The sequence below is a fragment of the Stegostoma tigrinum genome, chromosome 20 (genome assembly GCF_030684315.1).
Source record: "Stegostoma tigrinum isolate sSteTig4 chromosome 20, sSteTig4.hap1, whole genome shotgun sequence".
NCBI classification, from domain to species: Eukaryota; Metazoa; Chordata; class Chondrichthyes; order Orectolobiformes; family Stegostomatidae; genus Stegostoma; species Stegostoma tigrinum.
Genome location: NC_081373.1, coordinates 27767618 through 27787685, shown reverse-complemented (window position 1 = coordinate 27787685; position 20068 = coordinate 27767618). Strand labels below are relative to the sequence as shown.

At 38.5% G+C, this 20068-nt stretch overlaps 1 protein-coding gene across 3 annotated transcripts in view; it reads right to left on the bottom strand.

Moving 5' to 3' along the window:
• LOC125461914 (uncharacterized) overlaps positions 1 to 20068 on the bottom strand; it is a 234408-nt gene that overhangs the window by 86927 nt on the left and 127413 nt on the right. For all 3 annotated transcript variants that reach the window (XM_059653064.1, XM_059653065.1, XM_059653066.1), the window contains one exon: positions 5293 to 5417. In XM_059653064.1, coding sequence (XP_059509047.1) covers positions 5293 to 5417 — 125 coding nt within the window. The remainder of the gene's footprint in view (positions 1 to 5292; positions 5418 to 20068) is intronic.

The window sequence follows — 20068 nt, the reverse complement described above, 5'->3', positions numbered from 1 at the left end:
TAAATGAACAATTTGAGACATAACGTGTGTTTTGGAACCGCAGTGCCAGAGTAGGTGAAGCACAGGTCCAACTCATTTAGTACATGGTGTGATGAGATTTATGCTGTATATATTGATAATAACATTCTCAATGTTCCATGATATTATTCTCTCACAAAACACTATTTTTATAGCGAAGTTCTAAAACATGCTTTTAGGCTTTGCTAATGTGCAAGGACTGCCTATGTGCTTCTCTTCCTGGCTGCCTTTTCTGAATAAATTAAAGATGCATTGAAAGCCAGAGTAAATGATTCATTCAGTTTTGTGTTGTGCAACAGTGCCTTTATCCGCCAGTTTTGGCAGAGTGATCCCTTCACATCTTGCTCAACTTCAATCCCTATGAGCAAAGAGCAGCATCGAAACAATCTGCAGATAAAATTACAATGGTAGAGAAAATGGATTGATGCAGATGCTGCGTGAGAAATTTTGCAAAAACAGGTACTTTTAAAAATGCAATGAGAAAAATTATGCAGTCAGGAACTCCAAACTGAAGGTAAAAACATACAGCGGGTCAGAGTCTAAAACAGAAAGGCTAATAATTCAATAAGAAACTTATATCAGTTGCCTTATATCCTAAGAGTATGAATGAAGGGTTTCATTCCAAAATGTAATCAGCATTTCATTTTCAGGTTGTAATCAGCATCAGTTTAAACTACATTGCACAACTGGAGCATGTGATCTAGGCCACCAGGTAGCATTGAGGAAGCATTAAAATTTCAGATGTACACCTATCAAAAGATCCAATAGACTAATCGAAAATAAAAGCGTACAATCTCTTTTCAGGGCCCTATCCAACGTTTAACCCTCAACTAATACTATCATTGCTTTTGTGGACCCTCAATGCATCCAAATGGATTGTCTTCTTTGCCTCCCAGGAGTTACATTTCAGAGGTAATTTGATGGCTCCAAAGTGTTTTACTTTGTCCCAGGGAGAGCAACAGGAACACAGAAATCCCAACTTTTTCTTTCTTTGCATTTTTTTAATGCTCCGTTTGACTCTGCCCAGGATCTGATTTAGTTGATAGCCTGAAATGCGATATTTCTACTATTTGATACAATTTTCATTTGCAGGTTATTATCCAATTTTGAATGTTAAAAGTGATGTTTAGTAGCAAACGTAATCAGATCAAATTCCCATTAAATATGCAGTAATATTCATCAGATTAACATCATTCAGTCAGAAAGAAACAAGATTCTAATATTCCCTGAATGAACTCAAACACCTTCATTAGAAAGTAGGGTAATTAATTGCTGGCAGGAAGGTCAGAAGTTTCTCCTTGTCAGAATTGCCTCTCATTATCCTGACTGGAAACATTCAGAATTCTGAAATTTATTTTTCTGGAAAGAACACTTTTTTTTGCTTTGTTCAGGCTGTCAAATTGGAATGCAGGTGCGAGCTTTCCATCAATCTTACATGAATACCACACAAGTTCAAACGTTACACTTATCCATGGAAGGATGATTGATGGTGTTGGGAACTCAAACCTTAAATGTTAAGAGATGTACACCCAGTATGTGAATAAAATTTTGCATTCTCAAAGCACATGTAGAACTGATTATTGTATTGTTAGAATGATCTCCAGCCACATTGTGTGTTAAGTAATTATATTCCAAATGGAAACATTTTGTTGATTTGCAGGAAAATGTATGCTTGTCTGATTTAAATTCAGTGTATTTTTCAGCATATCTACCAGAATTTTAAATTTTGACTATCTTAAACTTTGAGTTTAAGCAAATGTTTCTGAGATCAAATGAGTCATTTGTTTCACTGATGTTTTGCCTTTTCAGCCTTTTGTGCAAAAAGGAAATATTCCAGAATTTCTACAGTGCAAAAACAGGCCATTCAGCCCAAAGAGTCCACACCGACCCTCCAAAAATATCCCACCCAGATCCATTCTCCTAGCCTATCGCAATGACCCAGCATTTCCCATGGCCATCACACCTAAGCCACACATCCCTCAACATTTTGGGTAATTTAGCATGACCAATCTACCTAACTTGCACGTCTTTCGACTGTGGGAAGAAACTGGGACTATCGATAGGAACCTACCCAGACGCAGGGAGAATGTGCAAATGCCACACAGGCAGTCACCCGAGGGTGGAATCGAACCCAAGTCCCCGGTGCCACGAGGCAGCAGTGCTAACTACTAAGCCACCTGTGTGGCCCACAAATATTGTATTCATAAAAATCACAAGTATTCTAGGTCATTGCTAAATGTGCAGCTGAAGATGGATACTTTGACTTAATTAATTCATTTATTCATGTGTGCGGTGCCCAAAGGCAACTCCTTGATTCAAGGGGTCTAGGCCCGAAACGTCAGTTTTTGTGCTCCTGAGATGCCGCTGGGCCTGCTGTGTTCATCCAGCCTCACATTTTATTATCTTGGATTCTCCAGCATCTGCAGTTCCCATTATCCTTGTTTCATTGTCTGATAATCTGGAGCTGGTGCAGTTTTTGTTAGTGGCGTATGTTTTCCACTCTTAGAGGCAGAATAATTAATCATCTCCCAAGTCTTTCTCAGCATAACCAAAATCAGTGGTGTGTGTGTCATTCTGAACCGCATGCTAGGCATCTAAACTGGTCCCATTTCGAGTTGTCACGGAAACATGCACTCTTACATTTCATGGAGCTATGAACAGTGATGGCGGAGATGTCAAATTTCTTTCCACCACATGTCTGACCAGGAATTTCTCCCACTCTTACCTGTGCACCACTGCTGTGTGTAGGGAGGGTTGCCGATGATAAACAAAGTGTTTAGACACATTATGACCAAACCTTTTTGGCTAAGTTTTGGATTGGCACTAAGAGCCAGAGCTTCTAGCTTAGACAAAATTCCACTGCATTGCCTTGAATATATCTTTTGACTTAAGAAAGTTTGATTCATCACATAGAATAAGAAGTTTGTTATTTTTGCAACCCTAGGATTTCCTATAGTTTTTCATCGATGGTGAATTACATTTTGAAGTTTGATTAATGACTAATGGGTGGAGCACATATATTTTGCACACATCTCCCCACTTCTTTAAAGAGCTAGCTTTTGAAATAAGTAAGTAAATCCGGAGTTACTTTAAGACATTAATCAAAAAGTGGACATTATATGTTTCAAGGAAAACATCCTGTTCATTTTTTTTAGGAAGCAAATACTCCACCAAAGCATCTCCAAGAATGAAAGATGAACAGGAAGAAGTGGGTTGAAAAAAATCTGCCTGACTTGATTCTATTTTTAAAGATTTGTTCACCAAGATTATCTGATATGATCCATAAATCCATGCTGACTAGAAATTAGTTCAATGCCAGAAAATTCATTTAAACATGAAGTGACACTTTATTTTGTCGCATGAACATTTGTTCTCCTTGTAAAAAGAGTTATATATTTGGCACAAGTTGGGAACTGGGAATGGTTCCATAGCATTAAGAAGGCAATGCTAATATATACATGTGAGTCTGTGTGAGTGTGTGTGTATACACACACACGTATATATACACACTATATATATGCCAAGAATACTAACTGTTAAAAGTTTTTAATAAACCCTTGCCTCATTTTTGAAGTTAAATGTTACATATTAGGAAAAGTACAACCTCAGATAAATTTTAACTTGTGAATGAGGATTCTAAAAGACTTGCTTTGCACTATGGGAAGCCAAAGAGATCCAAAAAAATGGTTGCATTCAGGTGATCTTTAAGGGCCAAACACTAATTAAAACATTAATCACTGACAGTGACCTGCTCAAATATTAATCAGTGATGTTATGGCATCACTCTGCCTCCACACAACCAATTATACACACGGTAATTTTCAAAATGCAAAGCCTTGCAAAATCTCAGCTGAGGTGCAAATCTATCATTGAATTCTGTGGAAGTATTGCGTACAGGTTCTACAACAGGGAAGAAGGGAGGCTTATCATGTTTTATCAAGTCCAGACTCTATATTATCAGGAGTCGAATAGATTTCAGTGACACGGCATTCCAAACTGACTTAATTCAATCTGGACCGCTGTCATCCCAGGGTCCACGTGCCATGATTACAACTCTGCACTCTATCTCCAATGTTATTTGTGATTATGAGAGAAAATAATACTGGTAAACCTTAGCCACTTGAAATCAATGGTTCAACACCAGCTGTCTTTCTTATTCCAGCAGTTTAACACTATTAGAATCCAAATAGGTGTTGCATATTCATCTTGCCTGGATGTCTTTATTCAAAAGTAAAGAAGATGGTAAAGAAAGAATTTGAGAACTGAAAGACACTGCCACCAAATTTTTCAGATGAATCAAGTGGAATTTAATGTTTTTCAACATGGCATATTTGGTGGCAGAGAGTATGGTGGGTATGGGACCTGGATCAGATCTGTAGGTGAAAGGCCAACTCCACTACCAATTGAGACCCTTGTAATGGGCAATGAGTACCTACTTCGGGGTCACATTTTACAACCAATTACCAACCAAGCAGTAAACAGGAAGCATAACAAATATCCGTATGGGGTTGTCAGTCAGGTGATCCCTTATTTAAAAGCCCTCAGTTCCTAATCGAGGATCCAGGCACCAGAAAAAAGTGGAGCTGGGCCTCTCTGAAAGCTGCCTTCCCCAACACCCCCCAGCCACCCTTGTTGCCAACTCTTCTTTCCATGACTTGCACTGCATGAACCCCTTTTTGGCATCACTTACCTGTGGCCTGGGTCCATCAATGACTCCATGAATGTAGCACTGGCAATAGTCATGCATTCCACCATGGTGCCACCATTAGTAGAGCTACCAGTCTCAGGTGAGGACTTCTGATCCAGGACCTTTGATCCCAGTGAAGACCCACCATTGTCTGAGTGGCAATTAATTTGGTGCTGCCCCTAAAAGAGACTGAGTGGAACTCTCGTTGGCTCTCTTCAGTGACTGAGACCCCCATTATGTACTGTCCCTTAGATTTCTATTAGTAACAAACATTAATTAACATGGAATATTTTTGACATTTTAAGAGGAAGCTTGGTAATAATAAAAACAAAGTTGAGGTATTGTTTATTTCTGTTAAACTTCTTTAAAGACTAGAAGTCATTCTATGTTTTCAATTTGTTCAATCTATCTTGAAATTCTTCCTCGATTTGGAATGATGTGGTAGATGAATAACAAAGAAAGTCACACAAACAAAAATGCCTCACCATTTAAAATTCTCATCTTTCACATGGACTGTTCTACACTTTGGTATCTTTACCAGTTTGACCTTCAGCCAGCTCTTATTAATCATATCTGTCTCCCTTTACCTGACGGTACTGAAGGCAGCTGTTCTTGGCTTTCCTTCTCAGCAGCAGTGGGAGAGCTCTGCGGAGGCACTTTGACAGGTGTTGTCTCTTCAGGTGTCTCGAACGCTCCCTCTGAGTCTGAGCTCCTGAAACAAAACAAACACATTCCGTGAGAAGGCCATTCAATTCTACAAAGATTCTAGCCCCATTAGTTCCCATCCTCTTTCCCTGTCTAACACCAAAAGGACTTGCCTCACTCCAGTTATTTTCTGCCTGAACTGGAGACTGTAGTCTCCTCCACCACATACAGCAGACCATGTCCATCGAGCCCATTGTACTGGAGAGAGAATGTGCCACGGGCTAAAAGCCATTTTGTCCCTAATTCTATCTGCAAGATATGCTGTGATTTAGTTCAAAACACGCAAAAAACTGAAAAATTCCTGTTCAGTTGAGTGAATGCAAGTCACTGCACGCAGGGCATCCTTTATGCTTCCAGCAACTGACATTCTTTCACAAGCTCCTTGTATGGCATAAAGTAGCTGTCTTTCGACTCAATTCCATTAATTGTTCTCCATTCACAGCGTGAACCCACTGCGAGCAGTGCATAGGCTGGTGCAGAAGGACTTCAGTGTTATGTCTCACGGCATCAGTTATGTGATTGACCAGATCCTATGCAGTGATTTTCAGTGAATTTCAATCAGATGCGAAACCCCATTCCTGCTTTCACAGCACCGCTGCCTGGAGCCTACCACTAGCATGGAGGTGTTCTGTTAGCAGAAACACACACTTTCAAAGAGACCCTCCAGCAGCGTGCACCAGCACATCCCCTTCACGCTATTGTACTAAACCTTTGTTATTGTGTGTCTTCACGGCTATCTTTCCAGGATAAGAATGGATAAGATAAATTAACACTTCTCTCTCTCAAAGCTCCTCTTTTCAGCAGGTTATTTTTTAATTGATCAGATCAGTAGGAAATTGTGATGGAGAAAATAAACTTTGCATTTCAGCTGTAGGTAATAAATTAAATCTGAGGCAGCCTTAAAGTGATAATAGAAGGTGATAGCAATATTGATGCATTCCAGTGACACAATCAAAAAGCTGTGTCAATTGTATCCCACAGACTGGTCCACAGTACACACAACTTTTCATAAAGGCATTTTGATAGCCCAGGGTTTCACCTGTAAAATATTGGTTATGATCAGAAGAGGACGTGGCCATTCAGGCCCTCAAGTTTGTCTGGCAATCAATTAGATCCATACTGCCTAACATGGCCACCACTCTCCATATATGATGGATCAGCCACAAGCGTGTGTGAAATTGCTCTGTTCATTTCAGAGCCATACAATAACGAGTAGTTTTAATGTCACAGTACAGGTGTGGTTATAATCCGCCATACGACAATTTGTCTTCTGTTCCAAGCTTGACAGAATTAATGACTGTTCGACAGAAGTTAGATGTGGCTATTCTTAACAGATTATAACGAAGATCTGCGGATGCTGGAAATCTGAAACAAAATCAGAAAATGCTGGAGAAACTCAGCATGTCTGGCAGCAGTTGCAGAGTGAGAAAAACAGAGTTAACATTTAGTCTCCAGGATCCTCTTCTGACGAAGAGTCACTGAACTAGAAACATTATTTCTATTTCTTAGTACAAGAGCTGCTAGAGTTTCTCCAGCACTTTTTGTCCTTATCAGAATATCGTTCAATTGTTACTTTCCAGTGACCTAGCAGTTGAAGGAACACTACCTCAATGAGACAAGAAAACTCATCGAGGGGTCCCGACCCGAAACATCAGCTTTCCTGCTCCTTTGATGCTGCCTGGCCTGCTGTGTTACTCCAACACCACACTGTGTTACATGCAAGAAAACTAGCCCACTGTTTGTTCTCCTTCTCACTTACTGCCTCAAAATGACAATATATATAAACCTGCAAGCCTCTCTACGAGAACAGAACAACCTTCAAAAGGACAGCAGCTTGTACTTTAATCTTGGGGATCCCAGTGGCAGAGGGGATGCCAACTAAAACACTAGGATTTGTTTAATTGGTATTTGGCAGTTATTGAAAAAAACATTTAGGTGCATGAGTGACAGACAGCACCTCAAGACTGCCAATGTGGGCTGAAAAATGTAATTGTGCCCAACTTTGGCAGACCTGCAACATCTGAAGTATTTAACCTTGATTTTAACAGATCTATTGAAAGGAACCACTGAAAGAAATAGGGTGCTGCATGAATAACGGGAGAGATTTCAGGAGGTTGGCCATGAGATAAAGATCCATTTGTTGCCTGGATGCTATGTATGAAAATTACAGGCAACCGAAAGGCAAAGGTTAGAGCATGTAAGAATACAATATATAGTGATTCGTTAATTATCTTCCCTTTGCATGTCTCCAAAAGTATCGATTCTGATAAAGTAAAACAGTTCACTCAAAGAAATTCTGCAGCACACTGTCAGAACACTTCCTTGAATAGATTGTCACCACCCTCCAAGAACATCTAAAGCAAGTTCATTCAACAGAATAACAAAGTGTAGAGCTGGATGAACACAGCAGGCCAAGCAGCATCTCAGGAGCACAAAAGCTGACATTTCAGGCCTAGACCCTTCATCAGAGAGGGTGCCCTCTGATGAAGGGTCTAGGCCCGAAATGTCAGCTTTTGTGCTCCTGAGATGCTGCTTGGCCTGCTGTGTTCATCCAGCCTCACACTTTGTTATCTTGGATTCTCCAGCATCTGCAGTTCCCATTATCACTCATTCATTCCACAGAATACGTGGATTGCATATCTCATTTGAAGCTGTGCTTCCAACTCTGGCAGACAGTGGGATCATTCTCAATTACTCATGACTTAAAATCTCAAATCTATGTTCAAAATTTTCAGCATTTAATTTATCAATATTGTCTTTTTTTACATCATAGGACAAACGTAATGATCTGCTCACCGTATCTTTCATGAGCATCAAAATGCTGTTGGACAACGTTGCATTAGATTGTGTTTGATCAGAATCTTAACTTCATCCACTATCATGGTTCCACAGACTTCAAAACACCAGCCCTCAAAAGAAGAAGACATTCTGATGCAGTTTTCTGAATTTAAAATGTTACCTCCGAATCCATGACAGCCTCAGATGAGAGTCAGGCCAGAGATAATTCTTACACATGTGCAGGGAGGAAGTTCTGATTCATACTCGGAAAAGTTTGCACTTGAACCTGGGATAGCATCCACTTTCAATTTCCCTTCTCCCACAGACAAAGGTACTCTACGACACTGGAGATCCAAACATCTTCACTCTCCAAAAATGTAAATTCATTAATGTGGTTCTGACTTTTGAGGCTTGTTACAATTTAGTTAACTGTGAGAATAAAAGTTCAATTTTATTTATGGACACTGCATCATTTAGGGGTAGGGTGAAAGCCAGCCAAAACAAAAATCAGAGATTCTCTAATCCCAACCACTGCAACCAGATGGTTCTTGTGCAATGTACATCCCTAGGCATCAATGATCTTTTCTCATTTGATGTCAAAATAGAAGCAGCTCTCCTGTTGACCTACTGTTAATCAAATTTCACAGCAATCTCATAACTATTCAAAATCATTTAGTTTGTATCTTACCATTTTAAAGAGTTACTTAAACATGAGGGAACAATAAAAAGGAACCCACAACCATGTTATCGCAGCCTTTTATACATTCCTCCACCCTGATTGCCCATGTATTCATTTTCTTTGCCAAACAGAGAAATCTTGTAGAAAAGAGAAAATTGTGAAATCTTGAGAAATGATGAGCCCAGATTCACAAGAAATAAAGATACAACTTTTCTGTTAACATACTATGAAGCAAAATGCAAACACATGACTCTATGGGGAAAGGAATCTTTCTTTTTATAAAGTGCAGCTCTAAACCATTGTTGTAAAAATTGGTGGTCATCAGTGAGAAGATTCTCTGCATGCACATCATTTTATGAAATTAGAAGACCAGCCTGAAATACAAAGGTTCAGTCACTTTTATACAAAGTATGATCATATTTAAATAATACGAATTCTACATTAATGGTTTTTTATATGGAAGCTTTAGCTAATGCCAAAACTGACTAAATCCAAACCTGAAACTTTGTGGTATTTTCTCTTTGGGCAAGTTTATGGACCCACTGCCCAATGTAGCATGGAGATCCTCCCTGCACATTAATCTCTGTTCATGCTTTCGGTTTATGTATGAACAAATGGCTGCCTCAGCAATGGCTCCTGCTCACCCTTCAAATCAGCCTCATTTCTAGCTTGCTGCCAGGTAACTCCTTCGCATAAAGGCCACAGCAAATTGAAAGGACAATGTGGCTCGTGGCCAATTATGCTTTGCATGCCACAACAGAGCATGCACCTGTTTTTATATCAGTCGATTTTTAGGACCCAGATGTCATTGCAACGTTGGGATTCCAACACACGAATTAAAAATCTGGCCGTCAGCCGTGGTCTCAATCTCTTCACGTATTGCTATTACTTCAGGAGAGCAATACATTTGTTCGCTAATTTCATAACTGGAAATCGGAGATTGTCAGCATTTCACAACAGTGGAACTTTTATTACTGAAAAAGAGCCAACAGGACACTTCTCACATTCAATTATTCAAACTGATTGTCTCAAAAGCAAGCTGCCCACTTCCTTAAAAAATACTCTTGGTATATTACACTACAAGTACAGGCTCAGCTTTTCAATTAAATCCATGATCATATTAAATCCAAAGTAATAACAAATGGTATGCTGAAAAAGATTATGATGCACTAATATCAAACGTGCATGGCATCAGATTTTAGGACTGGGTTAAGACCACATTCGTTGTACACAATTGAAATAAATTGCAGCAAGAAATTTGGGAAATAAAATGGGCAATCTGGATAAGAAACCCCTTTCCCAAGTAAAGCACATAACTTAAACAACTCAGTTAAGAAAACAATAGTCAGTTTCTTTTTTCCAAGAATAAATTAATTTTGATCCACAATATTTCTTAAGTACTCAATTAAAGAACAACTTTCTAAAATGCAAACTCCTTAATATGGTTATGATTTCTAATATCACATGAACAATTGAGGGCGTAAGAATTTTGTTTTCTTCATTGTCGATACATAGTTTAGGGTGCTTATCATTTGAATACTCAAGCCAAACCGAATCTGATTGGCTGAAGATTTTGGGGTCCCAGATTTGTGATTGGATTTTGCTGTAAAATGTGCAGTTTTCTCATGTAAGCCTGAGATCTTTCACTTACATATTGGCAAAATGGAAATGTGCTTTATCACAGTTGATTAGAAATTCACAAGTCTTGAAAATGAAAACACTACCATGATTTCACCAGTATTTATAATAAGTGTGGGTAGAAAGTTTATAATGAATTATCAATTACTAGTCACTGAACAGAAATATTAATTAATTCTTGCTGCATCAAAATTGATATACCATTTGGAAAACAATAGGAAAACATCAAAACCACAATTTCAGATATTGTGTTATCAGCATTTATGCATGGACCACTAGACCTACTAGTTTGAAAGTGAATTGCTCACTACGACAGCAGCATCATGATAATGTCACTGGAATCGTAAACCATAGGCCTAGACTGATCACTTAGATTCAAATTCCACCAAGGTATCTGGTGGAATTAAAAGTTAGAAATGTTGAATTAAATCCTCCTCCAGTACAACCATGAAACTAACTCTGATGGATATCTGGTTTACGAATTTTCTTTAGGGACGTTCGCTAATGTTCTGATCAAGAGTGGCCCATTTGTGATTTTTCCAGACCAACCTCAAGGCAATTAAATGGCCATTGAGTTATATCTAACCACTGCAAAATTGAAAGAAAGGCATGAAACTAGACAGTCCACCTTGACATCAGTCTAGGTATTGAAAATAATAGCAGCAAACCTAGCTCTGTCAACTCAGCAAAGACCTCCATATTGATACTGAGGACTACAGGAGGCTTGTGCCAAAACTGGGACAGCTGAGAAGTCATGCAACAGCCTAACACAGGTGTGTTCATCAAAATCAGACAATGTTGCAGTTACTCTGATTGGGACTTCAAAGTTCATCGCCAAGTGGCTCCGTAGCATCACTAGTGACTGAGCTTGCTATTGGATAGACTGAGCCTACAGCAATTCGAGAGAGAAATCAGGTCATAGTGTGCAGTCAGACAGCTCTTATTTCACAGGCTGTTTTTGGTGGTGCCTATATGCTGACACCTGTGCTCATCAGTGTAATTTGCCCAAGACAGAACCACCTTCATCCCTCATACTAACACCACCCCAATACTCAACAGCCTCTTTAACCTAAATCCATCCCTCCATTCCCCCCTAACAGTGTCCCCTCAATGTGCCTGCCCAAATTCTCTCGATTTCATCAGTCTAGTGAGGGCACTTTCAATTGAAGCATTCAAGATGATTATTCAAATAGGAACAACATGCAGGGTGTTATGGGGAAAATTGGCAATAAGTCTGTCAAAATGCTCAAAGAACTAGTGTAGACACAATGAGCCAGCGGGTCTCTTTTCACATTGTAACAATTCAATGATTCTTTGACCTCTTTTTCTTTGGAACTGCTGTTGACAGCCTGACATCTTAATCTCTAGGGACGACTGTCCCACTCTGATCCTCTGAAGGTCATCCACAGTGCTCTGTTATCACGAGGCAGCTAGGATTCTGTTCAGGGCAATGCTGACAGGACTTTCAGGTTTTTTGGGGGGGGGGGGTCCTGGGGAAAAGGGATGGAAGGGGGTGGCAATGCAGCCCCCTTAAAATCCACCTCCTGTTTCACAAATCACACATAATGTATCTCTCCGAGTCCACATCCAACTCAGTAAAGTGACTCATTTGAACCTCCCTCACTCAGAAGTATATTTTGTCTTTGGATTTGACACAGAGACCTAAAACATCCTCTTTAATTCTCAAACAGCCTTCAACCTTCCAGAAATTCCAATTTTTTTTTTACACATGCATGTCCTTTGTCATATTCAGTCCTCTTTGATATATGCTTCCACAATTAATACCCTTCTCTTCTTCAAATTAGTTTCCAACTCGATTAACTCAGTTAGAAGAATCAGATTGTCCTTCATAAGGATTGCATTAAGGTGTGTCAAATTTGAAAATCATTGCAGTGAAGGGTAAATGCTGACCATCCTCATCTGTCAATCTGCACAGATGTTATCTACTTCACAGAGGAACTATTATCGAGTACAAGATGTTTTAATTTGAGTCCAATTTTATTTATGCAGGACTGAATTAGATCAGTGTAACAGCAGTTTACACATTGGGTGTTTTGTAAAAATACTTTGCTTTGTCAATTCGAAATAGAGTTGGTTAAATAGTAATACTTGGAACCTATTACACAACTGCATATGGAGCAGCTGTTATCAGGCCTGTAATGGACATTCAGAGACTGATGTTTGAAGGAGTAGAGAGATCTCAAAGCAAGTTACAGAGATAGGGGAATACTCGCCATCCAGATTACTAAACCATAATCCATGCTGGCGTCTTAATTTGTACTTGTTTCAAACCAACAAAACATATGGCATCCATTAACTCATTCACTACTTGGGGAAAAAGCCTGACAAGTCAAAGTCAACCTGCCTGGTTGAAAATCTAAACAAAGCTTGGCAGTTATATGTCAACCATCACTAGAGGCATTCTCCAAAGCACTGCCTCTACTAGTCAGAGCCCAGTTGCAAAAATCATTAGCAATTTTGTCTCATAAATGTTGACTTTCCCCTTTATTGAATTGTCCCAAAGAAATGCTCAACAAAAATATATATTTTCTTTCACAATATACAAGATGATTCCCGTAACAGTGTAGTGCCCCGTAAAATAAGCACAAAAGTTAACAAACTGAATTTTCTGCTATAAAACAAACAGCATGAACACTATCAGTAAGCAGCAGCAGCAGCCAGTTCAAAATATACCAGATCTCCTTGAAATGAGTTCCATTTTTTGTATTTTGATGGTAGCATCATTTGCAATTTAAATCTACTCCAAGCGGTGACATCATTTTAAAAAAGAATGATTACTGAAGCTACTGCTGGATTTCTGCCATTTTTTTTTGTTTAGATCCAAATAACTAGGCAGATTGTATGGAGTTGAGCTCTGCCATCAACCTACAGGCTGACCTACTTCCAAGGCAGCAGATGGCACAGAGATAAATTCTGCAAACCCCTTAACATACCTCATGGCTGTCCTTATCAGACACAGCACAAAGAGATATTGGATTGACTGGGTTGAGAGATAATATGATTAATTTTAAATATGAACAAAATGAATATGTATAATAAGATGGTACCGTGCCTATTTATGATGCTTTACTGAATTTGTATCGAAAATAACATAGCAACGTTCATGAATTTCTATTAATGTAGAAAACATTTTACAGAAAGATTTAATTGGATAGAATTTATTTGCATCTTATTTATCATTTTGATCAGCTGCCTGTTCTGACACGTTCATTGTTGACCTTTTCATTACATCGATACCTTCAGCTACCAAAGTCTCACTTACAATTTGCTGTGTTTATTCATTCACAGGATAAGACCATCATTAGCTAGGCCAGCACTTAGTTTCCATCCTTAATTGCCCAGATGGCAGTTAAGAATCAACCACAATTTAGTCTATATTTTGTTTTAACTTAGTCCTAAAGCTTAATAATAATTTGGAAGCCAGGTCTTGTGTTTGTACAGAATTTAAAAAGTCAGCCACAACCTCCATTTCACAGATTCTAAATAAATGTTTCAGCATTAAAAATACTCATGTCACACATCACCTCAGTGTCTGCAATTCTTATTAAGTTAAACATTACACATTTTGAAGCTGGCATCTAAGATTTTGGTCACTTTAAACATCTGCAAACCCTTCAAATGACAGGATTCACATGAAGGAGACAAAGGCATACAAATTGCTAACAGTTTAGAGAGGTTTACAAAATGGGAGATACTCAGGAACACTGCCACATCTGAAAGTGCATCAAGTTAAAATATTGAACATAGAATCAATGAGCTCTGAAATATGTACGCAAAAAAGGACATTTCCTCTGAGCTACATCAGTTACTACTGGGGTTTGGGCAGTGATGATACTGTCACTGAGAATTATTCAAAAAATCTATGTAATTAGTTTACAGTGTTCTTGTAAAGATGTATTAATCTAGGTGCAAACATTGCCACTCAATTTGTACTCGAGTCATCATTGTGCCCACATTGTGCATGACAGTGTCACTGAGGCAGAATATGGTATAAGACTGTCAGCAAAAATCGATTTTTTTGGGCAGTTAAAGAAGGGGAAATCTGATGGAACATAAAACAAATTATAACTCATGTTACTAACTTCCATTAGTTCAGCACAATCCATAATAAAATGTTAACCAATCCTCTGACTCACCTTCATGCCTCCTAACACATTATAGTATTCATTCATCATTGTCTTCATTCATTTTGTTAGAGCTTTTGGAGTAGAGATTACCCCCTGTTGTGTCCAACATTAGGGTCCCTTCAAACAACAGTCTTTTGATTTGATTGGGAGTTATGTGAGCTTTGTCAAAATATAACCCTTCAGAACAAGGTTCAACCTTTTAACCTGAGCTCTGTTCTCCAGTCATTAAAAAAAGCACTAACTAAACCTATGTTCTCTATGAACGATGCTAGTGAATCAATTATTGTCAAAGTAAAATATCACAAGAATCTATTCATTAATGTATATTTGCAACAGCCTTTGATGGGACTTATGAAAGTCATCTCTGGATGCCTTAAATTATAATTCATCTGTGTATAAAATATATATCTATTTGAGAAATAAATTAAGACAGTCTAGTTGAATGAATAACTGGTGCTTGCTACTGCATCTCCTGACAACATACAAAATAGCTTTGGAAAATATTTTCTCTTCTTGGCTTTATCACCAAATATATTTTAAAATCTGATTAAAACATTAACCAGAGGCTAGAGCAATATTTAGTTCTATTTTTAAATGTAGTTAAAACAGATAAGTAGGAGTAAAGATTGGTTATTTGGTGAAGGTGGAAATGGTTTGTGTCACTCAAAATGTTTTATCACAAGAATTTAGCATTGTAATCTTCTCAAGGATAGAATGCTTTGTTGGCATTCCACATTTGGAACTTATGTAGCTTGGATTATCGGAGAGCAATTATCCCTGCACTGGCGCATGTGTTTTGTTAATAAAAGCAGCTTAATCAGCCCAATCACTGAATCAGATACTGGTAATTCCGTAAACCCAGAATACATAACAGTCACCAGGCATTAAAACACTTTAATGAAGTTTTCATTTTGTTTAATGCATGGTAAACATTAGATGAGGATTAACCTGGGAACAGATATTATTGTGCTCAACCCCCACTTTCCCAGTGGATCGAACGAATAGAAAAATGTCACCATCTCCATTTGCATGACAACAGGGGATAGCAAACTACAGCTAGGACATGTCTGTTCTCGAACTGCATCTAATTTGCGGTGCTAATGAACCACAAAATAAAATAAGATAATTCTATAGAGTAAATCAAGTGTTTGCAACTATATGCTTGCACTAAATGGCTTTCATTTCCTTTAAGTTACATAAGTAAGGCAATATCCAATGCACAAAGGAAAGCAAGAATCACAAATGAAGCAATTAATCCTCAGACACTACACCAATGAAAATGGTCACGCAGCACGTTAAAAATAACCAAAATTGGAAAAAAGTATGTTTAAGAAATCCATCTGCATCCAATTCATCTCTTACATGTATTGTTTTGATCTATTTTCTTGACGTCCTTCTTCCTAGTTGGGTCTAAATAAAATTTTGGGTAATTAACAGTTGTGCAATCACTTAGGTTTTTGTTGGAAATTAGAACATTTTTAGAAATAAATTCAAAACTGAAGAATTTTTTAACGAAGCTCCCATTAATCCTCTTACAATAACTCAATGGCAGTCAGCCTTACAGACCAGAAAACTCCTCGATCCAGTCTCTAGTCTTAGACGTTCATTTGATTACATTTGCAATTTTTACATGAGTGCTACAATGTGTATTTCCATGTTAGGGGAGGGAAATTCAAATCGGATTCCTGTTTCCCATCCATTGAATTTTCCTGGATTTAAATATCTTGACTTTTCAGTGAAGATAGGACCAGCCTAGTCTGTGATACAAGACCATAACACATAGGAGCAGCAGCAGACTATTTTGTCCATAGAGTATGCTCCACTATTTAATGAGATCATGGGTGTCCTGATAATCTCCAACTCCCGTTTCTGATTTTTTGCTCTAATTCTGGACTCCTTTACGATTATCCATGAATATACATAAGGGCACATCCTCTACAGACCTCTGTGGCAAATATTCCATAGATTCACTACCTTCTGAGATGAAATTCTTCCTCGTCTGTCCAAACTGGGTGATTCCTTACCCTGAGATTATGCCCTCTGCTCCCAGATTCTCTCACCAGGGGACATAACCTCTGCACACCTTCCCTGTCAAGTCCCATAAGAATCCTATCTGTTTTAATAAGGTTACTTTCATTCTTCTAAACTCCAATCAGCACAGACCCAACCTACTCAAACTGTCTTCAAAACAAAATCGCTCCATGCCCGGAATCAAAAGACCAAACTTATTCACGGTATTCTAGGTGTTAACTGATCAATGGCTTTCAGCCACTATTTGTATACACCATTCCCTTTGAAATAAAAGCCAACAATTCATTTGCTTTCCCAATTACCTCGTACTTGGGATTTATGCATGAGGTTACCTAAATCCCTCTGTGCTGCAGGTTCCTCCCGAGTCAAACTACTTAGATTATCCCGATGTTAACAACCATGATACTGCCATAGCAGCACTAAAAGGCATCTAAATGCAATCACAACCTGTCATTAGAATGCCAATAACAACATCAATAACATCAATAGCTCACAGGAAAAGGCAGAGAAATGAAAAACAAACAAAAATGCAGCAAGGTGTAAGAATGGGCTTGGTCCTGATATGCCATTAAGTACTCAATTCAGTCAAATTTCAGGGTATTAGTGGTCAGGCCTCAGCACTCATTTGTCCTCCTACAGTAGTTCCTGTGGCCTGGAGAGAATGAGAAATGTGGAAACAAAAAAGACAATTTGCTTGAACAAGGACATTTTTAAAACAGCTACAAAGGAACAAACTATCTAATCTCAAGACACAAAAAGAATGCCCCATGTAGTAATACAAGCTTAAATTGTTCACCTCTACAATCAAATCCCCATGCAAGACGAAAACAAATGGCAGGTCCACTAATACTCTCTAACCTTGTGATTCATGAACATTCCGGTTTCAATTTTAATCAGTGCAGGGTGCTAAAAATCATTCATCAGCTAAAACCATTTCTTTTCAATAAACCAGTGTTTGTTTCTGAATTACAATCAAAGTTCACATTTGCACAACACGAGCAGATGGCAACAAAAGTTTTAATAGCCATTAGCCAAACCTTACAACTAATTTTCTTACTTTTGAGGATTATGTTGTGAAGGATTGTTAAAATACAGTCTGCTTTTTGGCCTTTGGGATAACATGGAATTATTTCATTCTTTACATGAACATCTGCAAATGAAGTCAAAGTCAATCTCTGAAGTGCAAACACCTATTCTTTTCAATCTGCACTCTTTACTTGTGCCATGTTTCCAAGAACATGCTGAAGACAAAAACATTGACAGGTAACTGAATTGTCCCCGCAATTGTGACGATAACAACAATACTTTGCCCTGTGGAGTCATACTGCTATGATACACTGATGTTGCTATGAACTGTCTCACCTCTATTCACGATTCTTTCCAATTTTGTTAAATTTCATACGCCTTTCTCACACACTTTTCAAAATTATGTTGACAGGATTGAAACTTTAAAATGAACATTGTCCAGTCATTTGGTTGTAGTATCTTGAACGTTGTGGAAAAGAGAAGACTTGCACTTTCATTTTGGAGTCATCAGGGCAAATGCAAAAATGCCGAACTTCAAACAATTACAAGCATTTATACTACAGGAGAAAAAGATCAGTTGGCAAGTCAGCACTGATTGGTCAAGGGATTGCCCAGAAGAAGGCAACAGGATACCACGAGCTTCCAAACATCCAAGTAATTCCAATATCCAAAAAAATTAGTATTGTGAACAAGCAGCCACCTAGCCTGGTAGGGCACTCACTGAAATAGCATTTTGAAAAATATCAGGCAAACAACGACTTACATTATTCTAGTGTTCCAAATAGTCCAAGTAGTTTTACAAAGCCATAATGATATTTTAGAAAAAGATTCAAGGTATGGTAAAAGGTTTATTTTTAAAAATGGGTTTTAAGGAATAGAAGGTGGTGGGGAGGTATGGGGAAAAAAAAATTCCGACCCCATGTTTCAGACAGCTGAAGACACAGCCCTGATGGTGGTGCATTGAATTGGGGAATGCAAAGACACCACAAATAAAGGGACATATATATTTCAGACAGTTGGAGGAGATTACAGAGATGGTGTGGCATAAAGCCATGATGTGACTTATATGCAACAGTATAGATTTTAAATTTGAGGCAATCAGAACAGGAGCCAATGTTGGTCAGCATGCACAGGCATAATCAGTGATGGAGATTGACTGTGGGATAGAATATGATTGGCAGATTCATGGATAAAATCTGGCTTATTGTGAGTGGTATATAGCAGGCCAACCAGGCCTTAATATTATAACATTTGAGTTCAAAGCTGACAGTGGCTTCAGCATCTAGGATTGAGAAAAGGAGAAATTTTCCAATAAGAGTTTGGAATTCACTATACTTACAGGTTATAGATATATTTCAGTCTGTAACAGATTTTCCTCTCTCAAAAAGTTAAAGAATACAAGGAGCTGACACAAATGGTCAACCATGATTGTATTGAATGGCACAGCAACCTTGAGGGCTGTACAGTCTACACTTGCTGCTGTTATTGACGTTCTTCGGTTTGAAGGCCATTAATAAAGATTTCTGCAGCTGACAATCTGAAACAGACTGATAGACATAAGATTTCATGGAGCTGAAAGTTTGCACTCTCTGGAATGGAGGATACTAAGGTTGCGAGAAGATTATTACTTCTGACACAGTGGATCTGATGGTCAGGCTGCTGATTTGGAAGCATTCAAACACAAGAATATTGATTTTATAGTTTTTATTCAAGTGGACAACTTGACCAGCCTTTGTTTTGAAAGTCTTTACCACACTCTTATTATAATTAAGGCAAGTATGCATATTTAAAGGTAAAGATAAAGTCATGATAGTCTTACCAGACTAAAGGGCTGCTCTCTCATCAGAGATAGATAAATTGTGGTGGTTTACACTTGCAGTCAGCACATGTCAAGTGAGGGGACAGGTTGAGAGGCATAGCCTTTTAATGATAACCATACCAGTGTGGGGACTGGACCCATGCTGTTACCATCACTCTGCATTGCAAACCAGCTGCAAAGAAACAAGTAACCGGACTCAAAATATTAACTCTGCTTTCTTCCCACAGATGATGCCAGACCTGCTGAGTTTCATAAGTAATTTATATTTTCATTTCAGGTCTCCAGCATCTGCAGTTCTTTGTTTTATTTTAATTATTTTGTGAAGCCAGGAGAAACAGGTGATCCATACTGGGCCCACAGCATAATGTGAGATGCTACTGTCCCAGTCTCTCCTTATTTGTTCATCTGACCGTGCTCCATTCCCCCTGTCTTCCCCCTTCCCAATCTAGTTCCCTGCCAACTGGATTAGTCTCCAGATGAGTGGTTTGCCTGGTCTTCACCCATTCCGTGCCTGAATGTAAATTCTACCCCAGATGGTC